The sequence below is a fragment of the Apis mellifera genome, linkage group LG7 (genome assembly GCF_003254395.2).
Source record: "Apis mellifera strain DH4 linkage group LG7, Amel_HAv3.1, whole genome shotgun sequence".
In the NCBI taxonomy this organism is placed as follows: Eukaryota; Metazoa; Arthropoda; class Insecta; order Hymenoptera; family Apidae; genus Apis; species Apis mellifera.
The window spans coordinates 3496361-3520449 of NC_037644.1; the positions used below are offsets into that span (position 1 = coordinate 3496361).

The window sequence follows — 24089 nt, forward strand, 5'->3', positions numbered from 1 at the left end:
ATTAGACAGATTAATTATAAAATTTGAATAATAAATGTTATTATGTTAATTTTGAGAAAATGAAAATTCTATTATTTTCATCCAAGAATGACCTATATATATTCATGATATATATATTACATCAAAATTGTAGTTCAATATTTAATATTTACTTGGACCATTCAACTATATCATATGTTTTCTTTTTTACATATTTTCAATTTTTATACAAAAATCTATTCGACAAATTGAATTATCAGTTTCAAGAAAAACTGTATAAGGCAAATTAGAAGGATGAGAAGAAGATATTTATCTTTGAGTAAAATTTATAAATGATTTATATAATCAATATAAAAGTTTTGTTATATTCTCTGAATTTTTATTGCCACGCACTAAGATTATTCATAGTGAATATAAATATGATATATAGCAATAAATATGAATAGAAATAAAAATATAAAGATTAAGGAATGAACGGTCGATGGATTTTACGAAATAATACAAATAAATTAGTGTCATAAATATATGTCGTTGCAATTTATAGATACGATCTTTATCTACTATACAGCGTTGATATATTCTTTTTTAACAACTTTGAAAAAATATTATTATATAATAGTTAGATATTATATAACAACATAATTGCAAACATATTTAACAATATTTTTATTATTATCTTTAATAGATTTAGAATTAATAGTTTATCAGAAGAAATTAAAAGTTGATTTATAGACTAATCAATAAATGTTAATGCTAATGTATAAATTATCATTTATCAATAGACTGTCGGTAAATTAGATATTAACTCAATTTATGATTTTTTTCTAAATTAATTATACGTTACATGATGTTTATTTGAATCAAATGATTTTATAGAAGCAATTTTTCTATCTCTATCTTATCATTCTGAATCCATCATTTGTTCAATAAATTTATTTTATAAAGATTGTTTCTTTTAATTGTTATTCACTTCATGATTCTCATCAAAATACAATGATGCAACTCAATATTTCCAGTTTTTGAGTTATTAATATTATAATACAAAAACAAAAAAACTTGTTGTTGCTTATATTTTTTATAAAATTAAGTGTATCTTTAAATCGTATTATTTATAATTTGATTCAATTTCAAAATTTTTAAACAATTTTATAGGAATTCAGAAAAAAAAATTTTTTAAGTCGTAATTGTTGAATTATATCATTGTTGCAAAAGGATGATATATTATTGACACATAAAAGCAATTTCGAGATTCGAGATTCGTATAAATCGATTGCTATCATAGAATTATTTATTTCTATAATCTTTGCAAAAACAATTAATAATAACTAATTTAGAAAAAAAGATAAGATTCTATTCTTTTTAAAATGGCTACTATTAAAAATTACAAAATGAAACAGAAAAATGAAGATAGAAAAATTATATGTAATTATATATAATTACGTAAAAATGTAATTTAATAACAAAAATGATAATTGTTTTAATTCGTTCTAATTTCGACAAATTATCAGCTATTTATACATACTATTGTCATAAAAAAAAATTATTGCGACAAGAAAAGAGCTGTTTCAAATCATTTCAGAAATAATCAGTTAAATTTCTAGAATACTCTGTATATATGTACACTTATACATGTGCATATATGTATATGTATATATTATACGCTTACAATTGTTACATGAACCTCATAGAAGTCAATTCATCGAGATTAATTATTTGTTTTGTGGAAATATTATAATCAAAACATTTTCAGAAAATAATAATATATAGATACATTAACTATTATTGCATCTTTTTATATATTGTTATATATTATTTATTAAAAAATATTAACGCTCTTGATTCATTCAAAAATATTTATTAATAATTTATACGATACACTTATATCAAACGAGTAAAAATATCATTTTTTAATTTGGTTTATATATACATACATCATAATACGATAATACGAATTATTGCGCATGTGCACGTAACTAACCTCAACATAACTAACAGCACAGATGATGACAAAAGCCAGTAGCGTTCGAAGTAACGTAGTTATCACATTTGATTGAGTATTTAAGAACGAAAAAAAGAAAAATAATAATGTTACGGTTATTAAAAAAAGTTCGATTATCACGATATTTTTCTACAGCTACTAGACCGGAGCCAGAAAGAAACCCAGCAATCCTCTATACAGGAGTAAGTAATATTATTAATAAAATTATTTATATAGAATGTTTAGAATAAGTAGATCGAAAAAAAAGATCCTAAAAAAATACAGAAAAAAATACAGAAATGAATTCATTGAAGTTTGTTTTTTAAGTTAAGAATTTTTTAAGTAAAGAATTTAATTAAATAAATATTAATATATAAGGTGATAAATATAGGAAAAATGAGATAGCTTTATTTTGCATAATTTTTGTTTCAATATTAATTAATTTATTATTATATTATAATTAATATTAATATTATTAATATTATATAATATTAGAATGAGTGTTTTTTTTAAATGTTTGTTAATTTAATGAATATGAAGAATGAAAATTGAAGAATAATAATTTTCTTAAGATACATTTTAAGAGGATTTTGAATTGATCGAAAATAAAAAATGATTCTAGAGATTAAAGCAAATTAATTGTTTAATTAAGATCTTTTTAATTAATTAAACTTGATTTAAATTTTGTAATTTTTCATTTTCTTTTAAAAATTATGCGAAAATTATTTTGTTTTTGATAAAATATTTTATCTAATACATATTATTGTCATAAAAAAAATTATTGTGACAAAAAAAGATCTGTTTCAAATCATTTCAGAAATAATCAGTTAATTTCTAGAATACTCTGTATATATATATACATTTATATATGTATGTATTATATTATACACTTACAATTGTTACATGACCTCATAGAAGTCAAACTGCTCAATTTTATCGAGATTAATTATTTGTTTTGTTGTTTTGTTATTTGTATCAAATGTAAAATTTTATCATTTTCTTTTTATCGTTCTTTTTGGAATAAATAAATTAAATTTTCTAAATCTATATATAATTCATATAAATTTTTTAATTTTATTTTAAAAAAAATATTAAATATTACAATATTATAAATTTTGAAAAATAAAAAATGTGGATCAGATATTTTAATTAAAGAAAATGTTATATAAAATTTAATGTTAAGACTTATTAAAATCAATAACAAAACTAAATAATCAAAAATCGTCAATATTATAAAAACTATCAAATATTGAAGAGTGTATATAATAAAATATACAATAAATCATAATTAAAAAATATTATAATAATTATAAAATATTTGAAAAAATAAAAAGAGAATACTGAATGATAGAGCAACTTTTATCCTATTATTAAAATTACGATCTTGAAATATATTAGATATTAAGATCAATATTATTATAAATAATTTTTTTTCATTCGTGTCCTCGATATTAATGAGAAAACTTTTAGTACTATAAATTAAATTGTGATTATATATATATATACAGAATATATACTGTAATATGATTTAATGATTAATGATATAATAGTAATATGTAACACTATGCAAAAAATTTTTGCTGTACTACTACTATTATATTGAATACTATATTGCTATTACTAATTACTATAATTTACTATTTACTATTACTACTAACTTACTATTATAAATTTTTTTCATGCATATATATTTATGATACAATCGTCACTTATATTTTTATAAAACATATCATGGCAGTTTAAATTATAATGTATTAAAATTATAATGATAATGATATTAGTCTCATATTTAATATATATAATATCGTTATAATTAATAAATCCAGTCTTTGTAATTTCAATTATCCAAAAGTTATATATTTATATTTTTAAGTTTTCTATTTTATTCATATCTCATATTTAATATTTATTATTGTAATGTAAGTTATGATTTCGACCACCGTGATGTTTATGAAAGCAATAGATAAACGATTGCATGCTTATATATATATATATATATAGATTATAGATAAAATTCAAAATAATGTAGTAATAGCAACGTAATTTTTTACAAAAATTAAATTATCGAAAAGAATTGTTGTTTCTTAAATTTTTTAAAAATATTATAATTAGCATAATTATTGGATATCAAATTTAAGATTCTATTTTTTAAATAAATATTTTAAAGTTTACTTTATTGTAATCAGAAATTATATTATAAATATAATTCAATCGTGTGAATAATTAATTTGATTTAATTTATCAGTTTATATGTTTTATTTTAATAAAATGTAAATAATTTGTTATTTTTTCACATTTTTAAGTTTCATTATCACACATTTATTTTTTTCCATTCTTCCAATCAGACTTCCAATCCAATAACCGTGATTATATTTTTAAATTTAAAAGTCATTACGTAAAACTAACAGTATAACACATGAATTTTAAATTCATGATATAATATTCATATTCGTACATATTCATATTTTTAAAATAGTAAATCGTAAAAATTCGTAAGATTTGAGAGTTAAACTTTTGAATTACAATTATTTTTGAATAATTATTCTCAATATAACTCGTTATTAAATGAAGAAAATTCTTAAGAATAATTGTCGTTCTTAAGTAAATAGTATCCATTATGAAAAGATTGGTCAACTTCAACTTTAAAATAAACATTATTTTATTATCAACGAATGAGATTTCAAAATGTTAATTCAAAAGGAAATATAAATAAATAAAAATAAATATATTGATATATATATGTCATTATATTATGAATATATTATGATATGAATTATAAAAAAGATAATAAATAAGTCTAAAATTTAAATTGTAATTATTAATATGTTTATATACTATTTATTTACATATTTTTATATATTTTTTAAAATACAATTAATTATTTATGTACTAATAAAGCAATATTAAGAAAGTTTAAGAAATAATTAAGAATAGATATAGATATAAATATAAGATATAAATATAAGATATAATATTAATATAAATATAATTATAAATATAATAATATATAATAAATATAATAATATTAATATTAATATAAATATAATAAATAGAATATAATAATAAGATATAAATATTAAGAAATAGTAATTTATTCAGAAATATATACAATGAATCATATTTGATACGTTGATACATTGTAAATAATTAATGAGAGAACTTAAAATTTTTTATTAAAAACCTATAAAAAATTTACAAGATTTTCAATTCTTATGAACAGATTCTTATGAATCTAGTTATTTTGTAAATCAGAGTTTTACTTAATTATTTATATTAAATTCGATTATTTTTTTTTTACATATTTTTTTATCATTTTTTTATCATTTTTTTATTGTTTTCTTTACTATATTCATAAGGTTTCGAATAATTTACATAAAATTCATATATTTAAATAGATAATTATTATAATTATAAAATAAAATTTATATTTATTGGCGATTTTTATTAAAAAAAAAAATAAAAATGAACATTATAAATCTATATCTTTTCTTTCGTAATCTTAAAAAATATTCAACGATTTATAGATAAAACTATGTTTAAAATTTTTCGATTATTTTTTTTTTATATAATTTTTAATTAATTGCAACATTATAGATTTTTATTGACAACGAATGGCATCGATCAAAGTCGGGAAAAACATTTCCCACGATAAATCCTACAACCGGTGAAACGATTGCCGAAATACAAGAAGGCGATGATGCAGATATCGATCTAGCAGTAAATGCAGCCAATAAAGCTTTTAAATTAGGATCGCCATGGAGAACTATGGATGCTTCTCAACGAGGTGTGCTATTGAACAATTTAGCTTCCTTGATGGAACGTCATCGAGCCTATCTTGCGGTAAAAATATCCATTCATTACATATACATATATTCTATTCCATTCATGTATAAGTATATATGTAGATAAAAAATTGTTGAAAATTTATGTTCTAGGCTTTAGAAACTTTAGACAATGGAAAACCTTATTCAGATGCGTATGAATTCGATGTACCTAGCAGTATAGCCACATTGCGATATTATGCAGGATGGGCTGATAAAAATCACGGGCAAGTTATTCCTATCGATGGAAAATATTTAGCTTATACTCGCCATGAACCAGTTGGGGTTTGCGGGCAAATTATTCCGTGGAATTTTCCTATCTTAATGATGGCTTGGAAATTAGGGCCTGCTCTAGCTACTGGTATATTTATTACTTTTAATTATCTTTTAAAAAAGAACTTTCCAATTTTTTTGATTTTAAAATATGTTACAAAAGATAAGATTTTGAACAACTTTTCTTTATTTATTAGAAACGTTGTTTTATCTTTTCAAGATATTCATAAAAAATTATTGCCGCTTATTTATTGTTTTTATAAATTATACATTACATGCAGTAATAGCATTCAAAATATATAATGGATAAATCAATTAAAAAGAGCTTTCCATCTGAATTTCGATTGGTTTATTGAAATGTATTATTCTCAACCAATATCGAGTTTCAATATTTTATAGATTTGCAGAATGTAAAAAGTAAAATTTAAAATATAAAAGTAGATATATAAGAATTAATATAAATAATATATAAGGATAACGCTTGATAAAAATAAAAAAATAAAAATGATTTATAGGAAACGTCATAGTATTGAAACCTGCAGAGCAAACATCTTTAACAGCTTTATATATAGCTCAATTATGTAAAGATGCTGGTTTTCCTCCTGGAGTGATTAATGTTGTTCCTGGTTTTGGTAAAACCGGTGCAGCACTAGTCGCTCATAATTTAGTCGACAAAATAGCATTTACTGGTTCGACTGAAGTTGGAAAATTGATAAAACAAGGTGCTGCAATGAGTAATTTGAAAAGGACTACATTAGAACTTGGTGGAAAATCTCCGAACATAATTTTATCAGATGTTAATCTTGATCAAGCTGTAGAAGCAGCTCATTTCGGATTATTTTACAATATGGTAATATTATATTTTTTTTTATCTTTAAATAAATATATTCAAACATTTATTATTACATATTATATTTTTCTTTAGGGTCAATGTTGCTGCGCCGGTTCAAGAACTTTTGTCGAAGATAGTATTTATGATGAATTTGTGGAGCGAAGCGCAGCACGTGCTAAATCTAGGGTTGTCGGCAATCCATTTGATTCAAATGTAGAACAAGGTCCACAGGTATTTAATTTCTATAAAATTCTATAATTTTATAATCCTATAAAATTTGATTTTTCTTTGATATCCTTTGTTATTTTATCCATTATTCACAGATTGATGAAGAACAAGTAAATAAAATTATGTCCATGATTGAATCAGGCAAAAATGAAGGAGCAGAATTAGTTTCTGGTGGTACAAGGATTGGTGATAAAGGCTATTTTGTTGCACCTACAGTATTTGCCAATGTTAAAGATTACATGACAATTGCTAAAGAAGAAGTACATATTAATATAATTATTTCCACATATTCCTTAAAGATGCAATAAGCGCAATAGCTATAATGTATTTTATTACAGATTTTTGGACCAGTTCAACAAATTCTAAAATTTAGCAGTTTGAATGAAGTTATTACGCGTGCTAACAATACTGATTACGGATTAGCAGCAGCAGTATTTACGAAAGATATCGATAAAGCAAATTATATTATACAAGGACTTCGAGCTGGCACTGTATGGTATGTTATGTTATATAAAAATAATGCTTTAAAATAAAATATTTGATTTGACTTGATTGATTCAAAATTTAGCAATTTTAATATATTTTGCATTAAATCAATAATTGAATAGTATCTGATCTACATTTTAAACATGTATAAATATTCTGATATTCATGAACATAGTTTTTTCACGAATCTAATAATGATAGATAAATTATATAAAATAAAACAATAGAATATAATTCTTACTAGATATATTTAACCAGTGAAAATTAATTGAAATTGAAAATATTATGATAAAAATCTTAAAAAATATATTAAACAATTTTTTTTCTATTTCTTATTATTATAATATTACAGGGTAAATGCGTACAATGTTCTCACACCCCAAGTACCATTTGGTGGTTTTAAAATGTCGGGACATGGAAGGGAACTTGGGCAATATGGTCTCGAAGCATATACTGAAGTTAAAAGCGTTATAGTTAAGGTTAATCAAAAAAATAGTTAGAATTAAAATTTATTTTATAAGTACTTAGAATTATTTTTGTACCGTGATATTATTTTCTTTAAAGTATATTATAAAATACTAAAAATATAATAAAATTTTTATATATTAAAAAATTTAAATGTTTAAAAATAAAATTAGTGAAAATAAAAACTAAATATTTAAAATATTAATATATTTTTATATAATTTATATTAATAAGAAAATGTAATTATTCTAAATTTAAAGGAACAAAATTTATGCACGTAAGCGCATATATTTTTTACTATATAACTTATAAATATAATCTTATTGTATAACTTATAAAAATATAATTAATAAATAATTTAATCTTTTTACATTTGGTTTTTGATAAAATTTTTACACTTCTTCAACAATTATGGAATTCATGAAATTTAAACATTTGTTGAAAATTTAAATAATTATAATACTATTATAATTAAAATGTTTTTATGTGTATTCACATATATGACCGCAGCCTGTAGGACATTGTCGATTACGACTGAACCATTCATTCATATGAACAACATGACCACCATGTGTACATCCTTGGCACCATGCGTAAATTCCTCGAACGACCTAGAAAATAACGATCAAATGCAAGTAAAGATATGTAAAAACATTATATAAAATAATTATATTATAATTTTTTTTTTCACCTGATGACAAATTGAACAGAGTGCATGATGAGATGAATGGCATCGATCACAAAACCATGCTGCTCGTTGTAATGGTTTTGTACAAGCTAAGCAACTTGCATGTATTACAGTTGATTGTTGATTTAATTGAGATACAGATGGAATCCAAACCGATTGAATAATCTATTAATACATATTAATATTATTACTTTTTTCATTCAAATATTAAGAAATTTTAATTTTATCAATAACCTGTGTTGCTACATTCCAAAGTTTAAATCTTGCAAGCATATCTAAATATTCCAATATCCAATGTTCCTGAACAGCAGTTTCAATATTCAAATTTTTCCGCTTTTCTCCTAGCGCAATAAGAATTGATGCGGAAGTTTGTATATCTCTGAGAGCAGCATGATGTTTCAAAGCTTCTTCAATTAAATTCGTAGGATCCCAAAATTGTGGTTTAGGTATATTTGAAACTATTAATTGACTTGGTTGATCTTCGATCATTAACGAAGCACAATCTTCGTTAATATCTGGTGGATGATTTGGAAATTGTTCTGGAGGTGGAGACCTATCTTTTATTTCGTGTCGCAAAGGAAATGCTTCTTTGGATAATGTCCAATCATTATCATTATTTATTATGTTATGTATATAATTAGAAGTATATTCCATTGTCATTGGTTCAAATTCACTTTCTCCAAATAAAAAATCTCCTTTAGATGGTCCTTTATGGTCAATAAATGCACGTCTGTAACTATGTAAATACTTTCATATGAAAGAATTAAATCAATATATTAATTGTAATTAATACTACATAATATTTCTAAATCTAGGTAATTACCTAGGTAAAATAGATCCTATAGAATGTTGATTCTCTGGTGTTTCATCTGTCTCTGTTTCATCATCACCTCCACTAGTTGCACCTGTTACTTCTCCTTGTAAAGATTTTACATCATTTTCATGTACTTAAAAAAGATATTGCAAACATCGTTAAAAGTCTGTAAAACTTTAATTACTCATGACAATTATACCCAATATCTTATTATTAATGATATTATATTAATAGATTATGCTGATATTTTTACCTGCATTTGATTGTTCTATACTAGGTCCCATTGTAATCTGTGCTAAATTTAATGTATTCACGATATCTTCTTTAGAAGCAGTTGGCGGTGTTTTCAAAATAGTTCCCATAGGATTTGTATATAAAGTTTTTATAATATTCCATACTGTACTAATCTAGTTTAAGTTAATTTTTATATATTATTTTTTAATAGTTTGATATAACTTAAAGTACAATATTAAATACTACATACATCATTTCTGCCGGCATTCCTAGCAATAGTTGCATTATGATCGCAAATTTCATTTAATCTTCCAGAAAGTAAATAGCCTTCTGCACAAGCTCTAAACCATTTTGGTTCTCGTGGCATGTTTATAGCAAATCTATGCATAACGCTAGATGCCATGCAAAATGTATCATTTGTTGCTGGTGTTTTCCTGTACATAAATGTTAATTTCAGAAACTCTGAGACAACAAAATTGAATTTTTTTAAAATTGTATTAATTTATAAGAATTTTATTAACCTCATTATATTAGTCAATTGTTTCATTGTAGTTGTAACATGAACATTTACTTTACAAGCATATGCAATATCTCCTTTTGGATTCAATGCTATACCTTGTGGGTTTGCTTTACTCGCAGGTCTGGTAGCATCTTTGAATATATGATGATATAATGTACAATCCTATATAATCATAAAAATATATTTTATTAATATTTTTCAATGTAAATAATATTTTATATATTATAATGTTGCTATTACCCTGCTAGTTGACAAAAAAGATTGTGGATTGCCTCTCCATGCCACACCAGTAGGAACATCTTTATGTTCGTTAAAACTTGCAAATGGTATGTAAGGTCTACGAATATCCCATACATTTATACTACAATCTACTACAAGAGCACAACTGGATATATGATATTTTCTTTGAGGTCTCCATTTTATACGACCTACTGATGCAATTGTATGTATAATATAATCACAAGTAGGTTTACCTAATAAGTCCCAAACCTATATATAATTTTATATATATTAATTTTAAGCTAAAAATAATATTTAATAATAATTTTAATAAATAATAATTAATAATCTCAATTTGTAATATAAATATAAATAAATAATATAAATATAAATAATTATAATATTAATTTTACCTTTATAGTTTTATCTCTAGAAGCAGTTGCAAGCCAAATTGTTTCAGGATGCCAATCACAAGCAAATATGGGACCACTATGTGCAGTAAAATGTTGAAAATAACGATCTGGTTTTCGTAAATCCCATTGTTGTACATGACCATTTTCAGAAACAGCAGCAAAAGTATGAGGTGAATGAGGACAAAATTGTACATCTCTCACTGATTCAGTATTACTAAAATTAATAATATTTTTTTAATACTTTTCGATAAATATTGAATTTCAAGAAATATATATTGAAGTACTTTTAAATAGTACCTATAAAAAGTTCTAGTAGCTTCTTTTATTCTCAAATCAAAACATTTCATAGTACCATCTTGGGAACCTGATATTAGCCACATAGGCTCTGTCATATGAAAACTTACTTTATTTACAGTTCTTTTATGATCAATAAACACATGTTCTTGTTTAGATCTGGATGATTTATTTAAATTCCAAACTACCACTGCTCCATTTGTAGCTGCAGTTGCTAATATATGATCTAAAAATATAAACATTTTTTTATTTTTTATTTGGTTTTATTTAAAGATAAAAGTAATTATCCAAGAAATTGAAAAAAATTAAAATCATAAAAAGAAAATAAAAAGCATGAAGTTTACCATCAATGAGATTCCAAGCAACATCATTACAAGAAAAATTTAAATTTAAATTTTTTCCAACACGTAAATTACAAGCTTCTTCAAATCTGTCTTCTAATAAAGTAAATATTTTGAAAACTGTAATATAAAATAAATGATCAGCTATTAATCATATATATCATTTTTCTTTATATAATCATTTCCCTTTCAATTAATTTTTCATTGAGTAACTTACCATTACGTCCTGCTATAACAACTTGACTATTATCTTTATTAAGTGCTAATGCATTTGCTGGACCTTCTTGTGTGATGCATACAGTTTTAGAAATCATGATGAAATTTTTTTACTTTTTAAGTAATCACAATATATTATATATCAATTTTCATTTAAAAATTATATTTCAATTTCATATTTCATAAAGAAAAAATTTTAATTAATAATTTCAATAAATATTAAATAATTTATTTATAATTTGTATTATTAATAAATTTATCATATAATAACAGCAATATGAATAAAACACAATGTTAAAACTTTCTAAACATTTTATCCAATTCAAATTAATTCAAATCAAATATTATAAAATGCTTTTTCTTCTTTCATTACATATATACAAACATGAAATATTTTGTGTATACAATTCACATCTTTATTCATAATGAAAAAAGATAGGCAATCTCAACATAAAAGTATATCAAATATTAAGAATGATAAATATTTTATTGCATTAGCAAATTTTTTTCTAATATAATAAATATAAAATTAATATGCAATATAAAATTTAATAATGTTATAAACAAGAATATTCATAAAAATATGAGATTTCATACTGAATTGTAAGAGAGCGCTGATGGATACAAAATAAACATCATTTCTTGTTCATGTTTCTAATCTATATCATTTTATTTGTTAATGCTATATCATATATATATATATATATATATATATATATAAAACATCATATGCGCACGAAAATCGATTTCCTTAAAAGTATAGTTAAAAATTGTATGAATCATTGCAACAAGTTGCTATCAATAATAACGTATTGAATGATTTTAAAATGATTGCATATTCTTGTTATTAAATTAATATTGCAAAATATATATTATAAATAATTATTTTATAAAAAATCAGAAATAATAAAAAATACATTATACTTAATTTTAATTCGAATAAATTGATAAATATATTTATTTTAAATAATAAAAATTAATTTTTGTAATCTTTAAACTAATTTAATATATAATTAAATGTCAATAATTTTATTTAAAATATTTTTTATATTATTTAATTAATATATTAAGAAGCATTGTCAATCTATTATAATTTATTATATAATATTGAAAAAGTTTCAAAATAATTTTATCAATATAATTCTTTGAATAAATTGTGATGTATTCAATAAATAAATGATATTTTTTTTATAATCTATAATCTATTCTAAGAATAAGTGAAAGTTTATTGAAAACATTTTGCCACATGCAATTCGAGGTCAATCGTTATAGTTGAAATAATCTTCAAGTACAAATAAGTGTAGAAATCGAAGTGATCTGATGATTAATAGATAACGCAATACATAGTTATCATCCGTGAGTAATATTAATTTAATATAAGATGGGCGGAAAAAATTGTAAAGGACTTCTACCAATAAATTCTAATACTCTGCCAGGCAAATCAACAAAGACAGGTGCGAATTAAATTTCTTTCTTTTTTTTTTAAACTTATCTATTCATGATTATATATGATATTTATTCATTGATATATTATTATTTTATATATATATATATATATATATATATATATATATATATATATATATATATATATATATATATATATATATATATATATTCTATATATAAAAATCCTATACATATTAACAGATAAGATATCATAAGAAAAAACTTTTTTATCTATATTTAATTAAAAATTTTGAATATGAAAGAAATTATATATAAAATTTTAATGATTTTTAATCATAATTTTTACGTACAATATACATATGCAAAATATACATATTAAATAAATGTGTGTAATATAACTATGTTACATAAAAATAACATATATTATTTTTTTTTTATTTTCATTTGTATTAGTGATAAATTTTTATATTTAACAATAAACAATTATAACATCAAATGAAAGCAAATTTTATTGCGTCTTATATTATTAAATCTTGATATAATTTTTTATTTTTTTAAATAATTAAAAAAATATGTGAACAATAATTAGAATATTTTTTGAAAATATAAATCGTTTTTTTTAAATGTTATATTCTTGCAATGGAATATCTTTATATGCGAATGCAAAATTGTTATATTTAGATTTTTTTGTTATTTTTATTATTTTTTGTTATGCTATGAAATCAATATCAAAATTATAATCTATGCATAAAATAAATATTTTATAAAAGTTTAAACAAGACGAAATAATACGAAATAAATCATCTTGAAGATATGTGTTTATATATTACGAAACGATGTATGAAATTAGCGTATAATGCAATTTTTCATGTTCATTTAAAAATAAATAATAAAAGGTTACACGAAATGCAAAAAGAAAGAAAAACTCGTACTTGTAATGTGTGTAATAAAACAGTGGCCGAAATTAGGCAATTATATAATACTACACAATGTTGTTGCAGTTGTGAGTTAATGATTTTTCATTTACATTTTAATAATATAATTTAATATACATGCAGATATATATATGTATATATGCATTAAAATATTTTTCTTAATTAAATGATTAATTATATGAATACGTTAAAAAAAATTAACGTACATAATAAAAAAAAATTAATTCATTTCAAATATAAGTTCCAAATATAATTTTAAATATGAAATATTTATTATTTAAATATTTATTAGGTAAACCAGAAAAATATGACTATGTTGAAGATGTGGTGTGCATGGAAACAGATATTAGAGAAAATGAAATGAAACTCTTGCCACTTGGACAAAATGGAGGAAAAATCTTATTAATTAAACAAAAAGGACAAATACATGCTATTGGTACAAAATGTACACATTATGGGGCTTTACTTCATACAGGAGCACTAGGAGATGGAAGAATAAGATGTCCATGGCATGGTGCATGTTTTAATATTAAAACAGGAGATATAGAAGACTATCCAGGATTAGATTCTTTACCTTGTTTCCAGGTATTTTTAATGAATAAACATGAAATAAACAATAAAATAAAATATAAAATTTAATGAAATAGGTAAATATAGATACATCTGGTTTTGTACACGTGAAAGCAAATCGCAAAGATTTAGAATTCAGTAGAAGGATAAAAGATATGTGCGAGCGAGATCCCAATAACACTAATACTGTTATAATAGTTGGAGGTGGACCAGCAGCTGCAACATGTGCAGAAAGTTTGCGACAAGAAAATTTTACAGGAAATATTACTATGATTTGTAAGGAAAATGTACTACCATATGACAGAGTAAAGGTATCCAAAGCTTTTGATCTAGATATTGAAAAAATAATTTTAAGACCAAATTCATTTTACAAAGACCACAAAATTGAAACTAAATTGGATATAGAAGCCATAGGTAAATAAATTAATGTTAAATATATTTTTTTTTAATTCAAATTTTATAATATCAATATATTATAGGATTAGATACAAATAATAACATTCTTCATTTAAATAATAATGAAAAATTAATATACAATTATTTATTTATTTGTACTGGAAGTATGGCCAGAATGCCTGAAATACCTGGTGTTAATTTATCTAATATCCATGTATTAAGAAATTATACAGATGCTCAAACTATAAATTCAAAATTGTCAATTGAAAAACATGTTATAATATTAGGATTAGGTTTTATTGCTATGGAAGCTGCTGCTTTTTGTGCAAAAAAATGTGCATCTATCACTATCATTGGAAGAGGTAAAACTCCTTTACAACCAGTATTTGGAACAGATATTGGTAATAGAATCAAACAGCAATTTGAAAATGAAGGTAATATACTTAAATATTAATAATAAATTGAAATATACTTAAATATTAAATTATTGTATAATTAAAATGTTGAGATAAATAAATATTTAAATATTATATTTTCAAGGTATTAAATTTATATTTGAACATGATATTACACAATTTGTTGCAAAAAAAGATGACAGTACTGCTGTAGGTACAGTTGTACTTAATGATGATCAAATTCTTCCTGCTGATATAGTAATTATTGGAATTGGAGCAGAAGTATATACTGAATGGATAAAGCAGTCTCCTATTGAAATGCTACCAGATGGAACCATTAAAGTGGATAAGGTAAAAAAGCATATGCATGTAATGAATATATTTTAAGTATTAATTTTGAGATAGATTGAATAATAATATAATAAATAATTGTATGTATAATTTTAGTATTTGAAAACAAATGTAGAAAATATATATGCTGGTGGAGATGTAGCTTATGCGCCTTTATTTGGCTCTGATGAAATTTCAGCTGCAATAGGTCATTATCCGTTAGCACATTATCATGGTAAAATAGCAGCATTAAATATATCTGGTAAAACTACTGCTTTAAATGCTGTACCATTTTTTTGGACAACATTATTTGGAAAGAGTTACAGATATGTGGGTACGTTATATTTTTATATTTAATAATGAGAAAAAATAAAATATCATATTTACATTATAATTACATTATAATTACATTACAATTATTTTAAATTATACAGGATATGGAAAACCAGAGAAAATTAGAATTTACGGTTCTTTAGAGAAATTGGAATTTTTTGCATATTATATTAAAAATAATAAAGTTATTGCTATGAGTAGTGTTGCGGCAGATCCTATTGTATCAGATTTTGCAAATTTTCTATATGAGGGAAAAACATTAACAGAAACAGAAATTAATAGAGATCCATTTAATTGGATAAGAAACAAACCAAAGGATTTACATACCAGATTTCGAAATGAAATTATTGTAAATCCATAAATCAAACATATGTGAGAAGAGAAATTTATTCAAGTGGAAAATTAAATGAAATTATTATGCTTAATATTGTATTCCATTTATATATTATATAAATATATTATATAATATTTTCTTCTATTTTTAGTTTTACAATTTGTTTTATTAAAAAAAATTTTTAAAAATGAAATAATACTACATAATATGTTGATTTTTTATATTATTCATATTGTATATATGAAAACTTTATTTAATACAATTCTTTATTTTTAAAGTAAATAATTATATATTTATAAAATAAAAATTAATCCCATACATTAGCTATTTTTAAATGATTTAACCGATCTGAAATAGTTATTTTTTTGTTAAATTTTTCATTTTTTTCTTGTCGCCATTTATTTAACTGAATCAAATAATTTTGTTTTCTAACTTCTTTCATATGACCTTGTGATTGTTCGACAGTAAGATAAGGATGTCTTAATATTAACATGTTTTCTTCTTCTCTTTCAAGATCGTTTTTAAAATCCATTATATTCTTGAAAGTGGGTTTTTTAATTTTACCATATTTCCTATATTTGATGTAATATTTATATATCATTAATATTATTTAAATATACAAATATATAATAAGCATAATTTTAATTTGTAATAGTAACAAATATATCATGAAACACTATTTCATTTTATGTTTTTGTATCAATTATAATATCATGATATAAAAAAATGACCGAATAATTAAAACATAACCTTAAAATTTTATTGGAATAGATATTTATACATACCCACGAAATCTATATGGGATATTATGAACTTTATACAAAAATATATTTGTAATACGCATCTTTATTATAATATCGTTTTTTTTTTTTAATTAAATATACAAATTTTCCTTAAATTCAATCACACGAAATACACGTTACACATAATTCTTATTCGAATGACTTCTAATTCATATTGGATAATATTATATAAAAAAATTAATTAATTAAAATCTCAAATAAAATTATTTTATTAGTATTGGATAATTGGTTAAAAATATAATGCAAAATAGTAATTAATTAAGATTATTTTTAAATTAAATTTATAATTATAGTTTTGAATTATTTATAATTTTGAATTTGAATAAAAGTTAATGATTTCAGCTTTAATCTTAACTTAATTCAAAGATTTCAAATATTCCAGAAATAAATAAATTTTTATTTATATAATAAATAATAAATAATAAATAACAAATAAAACTATTTTTTTTAAATTGTAAATAACAATTAATTTTTTATTTACATAAATATTATTTAAATAATTTCAAAAATAATTTATTTTTTATTTCTTACATATAAATAAAATGTTACTTTTTATTTCGATTTAGATAAAAAATATAATGTTAGATAAAAAAATATATTTTTAAAAATATGTATTATGACATTGAGAGAAATTAATGATTATACAGATAAAATGTATTATCTATAGTGATAACAAAAAATAGATACGCTGATTTGATTGGGAAATGATATGATTTCATTGGCAGGATTATAGAAAATGCATGAATATATATATATATTCAATTATATATATATTTATTGAATATATATATATATATATATATATATATATATATATATATATATATATATATATTCAATATATATATTCATACAAATATAAATTTACTTCATTGATTATAATTCTGGATTATAGTTTGAACATTTATTATATAATTCCAGGCATAAGGATATCGCGATATTAAACAATTAAATAATTTGTTTTATTTATTTTATTTTATTATATGTGAACGATTAATATTTTCTATGTTAAAGATAATATAGTAATAAATAATATAATAAAATTTTGAATATTTTGAATAATTTCATTAAAATGAAATAATTTTTTATGATAAGAATTCCTTTGATCTCTTCATTCATTTGAAAGTTACATAGTACATCATTAAATTCGTTTTAACAACATATAAAAACAATATTATAAAATCAAGAATATATAGTAAAAAAAAAAGTTAAGATAATTTTAGTTTATTAAAAAAAAACATTTTTTTGACATTTCTTTTATTACAATTTAATCGAAAAACTGATTAAATTTTATTTAAAATTTTTTTGTTAGAAAAGTTAAAAAAAATTATAACATACATAAATATATAGAAATTAGCTCGAATAGATTTTGATTAATGATTTTTAATCAATAGAATTAATCAGATGTCGAAGTGATTATATATCTTGAGTATATTTTTAAAGAACAAAAATAATAGGACAAGGATAGAAATAGGATAAAAATTTGGAAATTAACATAACATCATTTTTTAAATGAAATATAAATAAAAAAATAAATAATAGAAAAAGAATTAATTTAAAGTAGAATAGTAAGGATATATAATATATATATAATAGTGGACTAAAAATTGAAGATCATTTCTTAACTAATGAAAATATTTTTTAAGAGATAACGTCGGTTCTTAATTATTTCATTTTATCTTGATTTAAATGAGATATTTTTAGTATCTAAGAGATGGCACTGATAGTCAATTTTTATTTGCTTTTATCTTATTTTTAAATGTTTTTAGCAATCAAGAATTGGCGCTGATGATCAATTCCAGTTCTACTTTTGTCCTATTCCTTACTCTTCTTGTTTATATTTATGTTTAGATAACTCTGATTTCAGAATTTTCTAATTGATTTAAGTAATTTGAAGAATGAGGATTCGAAACAATAAGAAAGATAGTATCTATACATTGTATCCATTTATATTATCAATTTATTTTTTTATCATTTCAGTACTCTACTATGTATACGAAAAATATCGAAACTCTCAAATTTTCTATAATTATTAAAATTTTCACGTTTTATTTTCAAGATTTATCAAGACTTTAAAAAATTCTAAACTTTGAATTATATTCAAAATCGATTTAAATCTTTATAATCTTCGAATAAGATTTCGAATAGTTGAGACGTCCATCATTGTTTTTAACCTATCTTTCATCTGCATGCTTATATATAACCATGTTTTCACATGATAGAAAAAATTATGACTTTTATATTATCGTAACTTTGTATGACACTTTCGTAAATGTAATGACACATATGTATACATATGTATTAAATTCAATTCAATTATGATATCGTTAATATTTGTTTAATAGCGCTAATAAAAATATTTAAAAATTTCCCAAGAAAAAATTTTGATATGAAAATTAGATTGCGCAATTAGATGGATTTTTAAATTATAATTTAAAATTAATCTAAATTTGGTAAAATTTTTTCCTTACTTAATCGTCCCAAAATATTCTATCATATATTGATATATCTCAAATATAAAATACTAATTTAATTTATTTTTACAATGAATTTATAATGAAAAATTAACAACGAATATAAGATTTAATTTAGGAGAGAAGGATATTAAAGGAGGAAAGGAGAGGGGGGAAAAAAAAGAAATGTAAGAAATCGTAACTCCATGAAAGAATTGATCTATTTTGATAGCATTTCAAATTTAAGACAAAAAAGAAAAGGTGATATTCTTATAATTAATAACAAACACGTTTTTCAAAATTACGAAGGAGGTTTCACACATTCGATTTCCGCGTTTACACGCGAGGTTTTTGGTTTTCTTGATCACCTTTATTTTTCTCGTAAATGTCGTCTGCCTGTCTTTCTCTCTCCCCACCCCATCCCCACCCCCCTCCCCGCCCACCATTCTCTCCCCTCTTTGTCTACTCCTTTCTAAATTATTATATTCGCATTTATGAAACATTCTGTTGCCACTATCATTCCTCGATATTACTTAGGATTTAAAATAGGATATCATCATCGCGATATGTAATTAATAAATGATTTTTTTTTTTTCAACTATTTCTTTACATCTTTATATCTTACTTTCAATATTCGTTAATATAATAATAATAATAATATAAAAAGAAAGAAAAAAAAAAGAGAAACAGATTTTAGACGGAGATATAGATAGTCTCTATATATATATATATATATATATATAGACAGAATGACAGACAGGCAGACTGACTAACTGATTGACCGACTGACTGGCTAACTGTTTGATCGACTGATCGACCGACCGACCGACTGTCTGGCTGGCTGCCAAATTTTTCAAACAGATTTGGTGAACAGACGGAAAGACAGACAGACAGACAGACAGACAGACAGACAGACAGACAGACAGACAAGACAGACAGATTAAGTCAGCCAGTCAGTCAAATAGGCGGACAGACAGATAGACAGACAGACAGACAGACAAACAGACAGACAGACAGACAGACAGACAGACAGACAGATAGATAGGCGAGCAGATAAACTACACGGACAAATGGTGGACTACGCTATTCAATAACTTGTGGCTTTTCCCTTGAAATCATCTACGCGCATTTAAATCCCTCTTGGTTGGTTTTTTTTTTTTCGCATGTTTTTCTATATAAATCGGGTTTTGAAATCTTCTCTCTATCTCTATCCGACACCCTTATTCGACCCCAAATTATTACGCTCTCTCTCGTACTCGCTTATACATATACATATATTAATTGCGTAACATTTTGCGTGTCGTATCAATTTCTTCTTTTTTTTTTCTTTTTCTTTTTTTCCTCTTCTCTTCTACTTCGAATAATAACCGTCCCTTCTCCCACCGTTTGAACACTTTTTATTTTTTCTATTAGGGGAAACTGGGTGCCAGACACGCCACTCTTTCCGCTAAGGATTATCATACAAAATAATTAGAAAAATGTACAAAAATTCATAAAAATAGTAATAGTTACACAGTACAAATTACATCTGGGTAATTAGAGTAGTGTGATCGAGAAACGAGCATGAAAAATTACGGTTCCCTACTAATATTACATTTTTTTTTTCTTTTTTCTTCGTGTGTATGTGTATGTGTGTTTCCCTTTTTTTTTTCTTTTGTCGTCAACGCTTTTCTCAACGCTTTCTTTTTTCTCTCTCTCTTTTCTTTTCTTCTTCCTCTAATCGTTCTCTTTATTCTTCCCTTTTCTACTTTGTTTCTTCCTTTTTTTCTTTTTTTTTTCTTTTTTTTTCTTTTTTCTCTTTTCATCTAATCGTCGCCGTCCCAACGAGTATCATCCGTCATTATTCCCCATAATAAAGGAGGAACCGTCTCGTGGAATGATTTAGGCTAATTGTTCATTATTCGCAACTAATTACGTTGTTGCACGCGTACATACACGTTTGATCCTTGCATTTCTATTCTCTTCTCCTTCTTTCTTTTTCTAATCTTTTCTCCCCTCCTCTCGCTTATTTTCTCCCCTTACGTAACAACCGTTAGGTTTCTTTCTTCTCTCTCTCTCTCTCTCTCTCGCAAAAGATCACATTACATACATGTACACGTATATCAGCGCAAAGTAACACTTGCTGTACTTCCATTATCGCCATTTGTTCGCATCGATGCATCGACCGGATATGTGACAGAAGAGAGAAGAATTAAGCTTATATATTTTAACTCTCGAACAAGTGGAAGAAAGAAGATTCTTTTTTTTTTAAAAAACTTGGATCGATAAAACGAATTTTATATATATATATATATATATATATATATATATATAATTCGTATATATTATAAATATGCTTTTTTTTATTAGCTAACAAGATTGGTAAATAGTTAGAAATATATTTTTTTTTTCTTCTATTTTCTTTCGCATGAACGACATATACGTATATATATATATATCGCGTCTGAAAATGGCGATGAATCTAAGTTTCATTCGTTCAACTCATGTATGGTAAAAATCTTTGGGAAATATTACGATCGAATAAACGAACGATGAAAATGCGAGTACAGCAAATCGAATATGTATATATATATATATATATATATATATATATATATATATATATATTATATATATCACCTACGTGGCACGACACGTGTATCGATTTCATTCCCTAAAACGTGATCTTAATTTTTACTAATGCCACAAGTATAGTAGCGACCACATCGTTCTACGCCGATGCGGGCTTAATACAAACAGTCCCGATCCTTCTGAACCAAATAATACGGAGGAAGCTTACGGAGAGCCAGCCGAAAATCCCTCTCTAAACTCTAAGTCTAGATATCGTCTAGAATCGTTCCGATTCGGTCGGGATATACGATAATGTAAATAATAACGTAATATATTTTTATCAGAAGAGGAAAGGAAGAAGGATTTTGCCCCTCGTTCCACGCGGTCCCTCGGTATTTCTCTCCTCCACTTACGTTTACCTTTCTCTCTCCCACCTTTTCTTTTTTCTCGCTCGTTTCGTTAAAAATTTCTAAAAACTTGGCCTATTTATAAACTTTTTTTCTTTTTCTTTTTCTTTTTTTTTTTTTTTAAAAGAACATAGTAGCCGCCCATTAGAAGGGGGATCATCGTGTATCCGCGAAATATATATATATATAATAGAAAGTTGAACGAAGTCAACGATATAATAAGGGGATCGCGCGAGACGAAGACAAAGCTAGGTGCTAGGCGAGCTGCCGAGAATTTTCGATCGAAAGTTGTTGTTTACAAATACGACGATTGAACTCGCGATCGTCCCTCGCTCTTCCCATATATTATTTTATATCGAAGAACGACCGCGAGAAGCTCTTCGCGGCTGGCGACTAGCACCGACGCTCCGCGTCCCTCCTCTTCGAACCGCGATCATCGCTATACTTATGCTCGTCGTTAATGTTCTACTTCGCTTCGAATTTATCGTGGCGCGACCAATTGCGATTACATCGTATGCGAGCGCACACACAGACACATATACACGCACGTTCACACGTACACACGTATAGACGTATACACGCATACACGCACAGTTCGAGCACTCCCGACACACGAGCTTTATCTTCTTTCGTTTCTTTTCCTTTTCTTTTCCTCATTCTTCGACTCTGTTTGACCTTAACGTGACGCGACTCGAGGCGACGGTACAACACGATATACGTCTCTCCTCTTTCTTCATTCCCCCCTTCCCCCCTTCCGGCACTACTCCCCTTCGTTCGCTCGCTCGCCAACAACATTATCTGTATTCCCGTCTTTCGTCGTTCGCACGCGACGCGCGCTAAAACGTGTATCATTTTTATATACTTACGTATCTAGAACGCTACTCTGTGACCAAAAAAATAAATTCTATCGTGTACGTGCGTTATATTGGCTATAGTTTTTTTTAATAAGCTACGGTTACGTCGCGATCTGAAAATGGCGGATCGCGGTTTTTTCCTTTCTTTTTTTCTTCTTTCTTTTTTTTTTTTTTTCACGCGATTATCACGTTAACCGCCACCGGTTAATCCAAAAAGAAAAAAAAAGGAAAAAAAAAAACGAGAACAATCGAACGATTCGAAGAAAATATTCTCGAATCTTTCGTCGATTTCATTTTCGTTCTGATATGATCGCGTACAACCTTCTAATATATATTATTACGTGTTATATATATATATATATATATATATATATATATATATATATTATATCGATTTATACACACGGAGCTGATCACAGCGTGAACTCAAAATATAATTACGATTACAAGGGGGGAACGCAAATATCCGTTTATTATAGTTTAGCACCTTCGTGATCGTGATTCTTGTCATTTTGCGA

General features: G+C 24.1%; 4 protein-coding genes across 5 annotated transcripts; 2 read left to right on the plus strand and 2 right to left on the minus strand.

Moving 5' to 3' along the window:
* The first annotated feature begins 1956 nt into the window (after positions 1-1956).
* LOC550687 (aldehyde dehydrogenase, mitochondrial) lies at positions 1957-8432 on the plus strand. Its single transcript, XM_623081.5, has 8 exons — positions 1957-2160; positions 5552-5797; positions 5893-6139; positions 6567-6901; positions 6977-7114; positions 7207-7371; positions 7450-7607; positions 7950-8432. The coding sequence occupies exons 1-8, from the start codon at positions 2065-2067 to the stop codon at positions 8095-8097; spliced, it is 1533 nt and encodes a 510-aa protein (XP_623084.1). The 5' UTR covers positions 1957-2064; the 3' UTR covers positions 8098-8432.
* LOC413957 (GATOR complex protein WDR24) lies at positions 8413-12202 on the minus strand. The gene is made up of 12 exons (XM_006560834.2): positions 11803-12202; positions 11589-11705; positions 11248-11470; positions 10951-11164; positions 10559-10807; positions 10320-10480; positions 10049-10232; positions 9818-9971; positions 9574-9697; positions 8985-9486; positions 8754-8915; positions 8413-8673 (listed from the first exon to the last, which is right to left on the minus strand). The coding sequence occupies exons 1-12, from the start codon at positions 11897-11899 to the stop codon at positions 8545-8547; spliced, it is 2316 nt and encodes a 771-aa protein (XP_006560897.1). The 5' UTR covers positions 11900-12202; the 3' UTR covers positions 8413-8544.
* Positions 12203-12978: 776 nt separating this feature from the next.
* On the plus strand, positions 12979-16595 carry LOC413958 (apoptosis-inducing factor 3). Of its 2 annotated transcripts, none has more exons than XM_625032.6 (7): positions 12979-13255; positions 14439-14731; positions 14794-15130; positions 15196-15546; positions 15653-15858; positions 15955-16171; positions 16272-16595. In XM_625032.6, the coding sequence occupies exons 1-7, from the start codon at positions 13183-13185 to the stop codon at positions 16529-16531; spliced, it is 1737 nt and encodes a 578-aa protein (XP_625035.2). In that variant the 5' UTR covers positions 12979-13182; the 3' UTR covers positions 16532-16595. The 2 variants fall into 2 exon arrangements, with proteins under 2 accessions (XP_625035.2, XP_006560898.1); XM_006560835.3 differs by lacking the exon at positions 12979-13255 and adding an exon at positions 13991-14214.
* Positions 16589-17463, minus strand: LOC100577341. The gene is made up of 2 exons (XM_003249707.4): positions 17290-17463; positions 16589-17076 (listed from the first exon to the last, which is right to left on the minus strand). Exons 1-2 carry the CDS (start codon positions 17346-17348, stop codon positions 16812-16814), a joined length of 324 nt encoding a protein of 107 aa, XP_003249755.1. The 5' UTR covers positions 17349-17463; the 3' UTR covers positions 16589-16811.
* Positions 17464-24089: the final 6626 nt, after the last annotated feature.